We start from the raw sequence: 4,080 nt of genomic DNA on the forward strand, positions 1-4,080 counted from the left end.
AAGATTAACTAAGTCAATGGATATGAAAGAACTTTCTAAATGGCAAACTGCTCTACAAATATTAAAAGACATTAGGTGTTACTGTGTCCCAAGGCCATGGAACAGGTCAGAAGGAGGATAATTCTTTTGCACTGGAATGTCCTACATGGGCCAAGAGAATAGATGGGTTTCTGTACTATATCAGAAGGCACCAGGAAAAGGAAGCATAAAACTTAGAGAACAATTGTCTTTTACACTGATGCTTAAACATGATCAGGCAACTGCTTAACATAAGTGCTAAAGACATAATGGACATACCTTTCTTTCTTTTTAGGATACTACTGTAACTGCTAAAAGTTTACTTCATTTTCAAAATGTAGAACATGGAAGCTTATAGAATTTCTTAAGCATATCTAGAGCCTACTGCCAAATACTATAGTTCAATTCATATCTTTCATCTCATTTTGAAACAGCAATTACAAATGTGTATTGAAGGAAACCACTAGCTTCCCTTTTTGAACCCATGAGAGAAGGCCAGGACTCACCTTAGCATAAGATGATAACTACTGAACTACTATGAATTATTACAGTATCAGAAAGAAGGTCATTTTCAATTACGCCTTCCATTTACCTCTGGCTTGTAAGAGCGGCGAGTATTTGCTAAGTCAATCATCAGCCCAAGTTCTTCATTCTGTCCTTGGATTTTGTTAAGAGATCCAAGAGGGAGAAACGTTCTTCTGGAGCAAGATTCTTTTCAAAACTCTGTCAGAAAGAATAAAATAAGGAAGAACATATGTTTAAAATCCTTTACTATATTATCCATTTATTCAAACCCTGGGATGCTAACATATGAGATTCAAAGTAAAGTTTCCTCCTCTGTAGCTTACAAGCGATATTACAATCCTTTCTTCCAGAGAGATTAGACGGAAGAAAATAAGCTCACTTCTATATAGTTATTTCTATGTTTGTTTATTTCATGTTGGTCTCCTAACCTGACTCGAAACTCCCAGAAGGCAGGGACCACATCAATTTTGCCTACCACTGTATTGCCAGCTCCAAGCGGAGTGCCTGAAAATAGACACAGAAATAAATACTTCTTGAATATCTACATATAGGAAGGATGGCTTTCACTGCTAAATATTCTTTCATGTATTTGGCTTATACATGTACCCTGTTCCACTGATCTCTTTGGTTATTCAAGTGTCAGCAACACACACTTTTTTTCTTAATTAGTAGACTAGTTTTAGAGCAGTTTGAGATTCACAGCAAAACTGAGCAAAATGTACACAGTTCCCACTTATACCCTCTCTCCTTCATCCCACACAGCCTTCCCCATTATCAACATGCCATACCAGTGTGCTTCATTTGTTAGTATTCATGAACCAACACTGAAACATCATTATCAATCAAAGTCCATAGTTTATTGCATTCATGGTACAAGTAACTATTTCTTTATTTCTAGTATAGTCATCCCCAAACATTTACATACTGAGATACATATTACTTTCTTAGAAATTACTTTATTCTTTATTTATAGTTAGGGCATTGCATTATTTTTTTTTTGTTTTTTAATTAAGTACAAAGGTTGGTTGTATTTGTCTATGAATCCCATTTCTGGATAGTAAAAGAGGTATTTAAAAGTATTTGCTATAAAAAGGGAAAATGGAGTATGACGGGGTTGAGAGCCAGGGCTCTATATGGTGAATTCAGATTTCTGGAAGAATACTGGTATTAACTTTTGCTCACCTTTTTTAAAGGAACTTTGAAAGCAATGAAACGAGTCCCAGGCATCCGCTGTCCAACTGGGAGATAGTCTTTCCACCTGTTAATATATTTTTTGTTAGGCAAATTTTATGTTAGGCTGTCTCCCTGCATAAGATGGATGCGCCTTGAAAATGGAAATCATATCCCTCTAGGGTAGGTCCCTCTTCTTTCTGCTTTGCATTTTGCTGCTCCACTTATTCAACCCCACCTAGTAATAACCTATACTTCCCTTGTTCCTGTTTTCCCATCTTGAAAACAGATAAAAGGTAACAAAACAATGCAAAGGTCTCAACAAATAAGGGATATCTAAAACCAGAGATGACCAGAACTTCTGTATCACTAATAAAACCTAGCCCGATGTTGGATACTAAGGTATCATTAATACATGAGTGTTGACTGAAACAGTTTAAACTCAATTTTTTCACTTCACAGTTTATTTTTAGTCCTCATACAAAACCTGATAATAAAATTCCTTAATGCTAGGAATCACAGTGAAAAATAATATCTGAACTGACTTCTGTAAGATGAGTTAGAACTAAGGTTAATTCAGTGTATCTGAAGCATTGAAAGTGAGGGCAAAAGTGGCACAAGATGGGGCCAGAGAAGCAGAGAGGATTCTAGACCACGCATTCTTAAAGGCCAACGGTTTGTTTTCTATTCTCAAAACAATGTTTTTGAGCGATGTTTATGAGCAATGTTCCAACTTGCTTTTAAGGTTTCTTGTATGAAGAATGGATTGGAAGGAAACAAGATATATGGACACTAGTTAGGACCTAATTGCAACAGACAGGCAAGTTCGGTATTAGGATGTTGAGGAAGAGTTGACAGATTCAAAAGAAATTCAGGAGATAAACTGAAGCGGGCTTAATGGGGTATGAGATGGAGGAAAGGAAGGTCTTAGGGAATTAAAGGGTTTACTGCACAAATGAGCAAAGTCTCAAAATTAATCATTTGAACGTACAGAGGTAGATCTCTCAAGTAACACCGGTTAGGAAGCAACAGTACGCCCTTTATAATTCCAAGAGACAAAACAAATCAACTGTTTCAACGGAAAATTCGGCGGTACCGGTGCATTTTTTCACTCAAACTTAGGTCCAGTTCCTATTACTCACATTTTCTGTGCCAAAACAACACAGCTTGAGGAATTGAAGGGGATTCCATTTTGGTAATTAAGGAGTGTCCCCAACACTGAAAGTCCCATCTTAAAAAGCAGTCCCTCGGCATTTTACCCGAGGAGCAATGGCCAGAGCCTCCCATTTAAAACGATGGGGAGAAATCAGAACATCACACACCGTCCCTTTCAGCTACTGTGAACTGAGCCGCGAGACGACCAGCACCCCCTAGCACAGCGCGGACGGGCCAGCGCGCGGGGGCCACTGTGACAGGCGACAGCACAAGAGACGGAAGCCCAGGCCCAGGGGCTCTGAGCTCCACCGGCAACGCCCAGGGGCCAAGGCGTATTACCTTTCCGGGATGTGGTTTCCGCCCTTCTTCTTGGCCGACGAACGTCCAGAATATCCGCGACCCTGACCCCAGCGCCCGCGGGCATGATGCCACTGGCTCATGTGACCCCCAATATGCCGCCCACCCAACGCCAAGAGTGCCAAAGTCGCCAACCCGGCCGCCGCAGTGCCAGCACAAGTCCACGAACCACAGTCACCTAGGCGTTAGCCCACTCAGCTCGCGGACCTCTTTCTACTGCGCATGCGCCACCGCTCGTCGAGATGACGTCATCACGCCGGCCGACTGAGGCGCTTGATTAGTAAAGAGGACTCTGATGGCTGCAATTCCCTCCTTAGCCGGAGGGTGGTAGCAGAGGTCCATTAGTTCTTGTGTGAACCCTTCCGAATTCCAATAATTGGGGACATGGAAAGCTGTCCAACTCTCCCAGTTTCTTGTGTGGTTGTTTCAGATATTTAAGTGCTTACATTCACACTTTTTGTATCTTGTCTGTATTTGTACGTAACGGATATCCTCTATTTTATATAAGAGCAGCATACTATACATAGTCTACAATCTGTCTTGGATAGTGATTTTCCCGGTCAATTTTTGCATACATCCATTCTATTCTCTTTAATAGCTGCATAACATTACATAATTTATATGACCAGTCCAATATTGATGGACTTTTAGTTGTTTTCAGTCTGGGGTTTTGTTTTTTGTTTTTGTCCTCTGTTACAGGTAGGCTGCAATGTGAACATCTTTATACATGTATATAGCTATATATAAATTTCTAGACATAGAATTTCTGGAATGAAAGAGATGCAAACTTAAAAAATTGAAAAATTTTCAATAAATCTAACCTGCCTAATCAACCTTGCAAAAATATTGTATCAG

General features: G+C 39.9%; 1 protein-coding gene across 1 annotated transcript; it reads right to left on the reverse strand.

Annotated features, from left to right (window-relative positions):
- Positions 1–609: 609 nt before the first annotated feature.
- Positions 610–3,411, reverse strand: LOC114889998 (RNA/RNP complex-1-interacting phosphatase-like). The gene is made up of 3 exons (XM_029213501.1): positions 3,208–3,411; positions 1,726–1,801; positions 610–741 (listed from the first exon to the last, which is right to left on the reverse strand). The coding sequence occupies exons 1-3, from the start codon at positions 3,306–3,308 to the stop codon at positions 652–654; spliced, it is 267 nt and encodes an 88-aa protein (XP_029069334.1). The 5' UTR covers positions 3,309–3,411; the 3' UTR covers positions 610–651.
- Between the last annotated feature and the right edge of the window lie 669 nt (positions 3,412–4,080).

This window comes from Monodon monoceros, unplaced genomic scaffold (assembly GCF_005190385.1).
Source record: "Monodon monoceros isolate NGI ecotype Baffin Bay Population unplaced genomic scaffold, NGI_Narwhal_1 Contig5103_ctg1, whole genome shotgun sequence".
Lineage (NCBI taxonomy): Eukaryota > Metazoa > Chordata > Mammalia > Artiodactyla > Monodontidae > Monodon > Monodon monoceros.

Bases quoted from the DNA above. Each gene is read 5' to 3' on its own strand.
- LOC114889998 (XM_029213501.1), bottom strand. From the start codon at position 3,308: ATGAGCCAGTGGCATCATGCCCGCGGGCGCTGGGGTCAGGGTCGCGGA. The intron at 1,802-3,207 runs GTAATACGCCTT...ATATATTAACAG, and splicing joins GGAAACCACATCCCGGAAAG to GTGGAAAGACTATCTCCCAG. The intron at 742-1,725 runs GTGAGCAAAAGT...TCTTTCTGACAG, and splicing joins TCAAAGTTCCTTTAAAAAAG to AGTTTTGAAAAGAATCTTGC.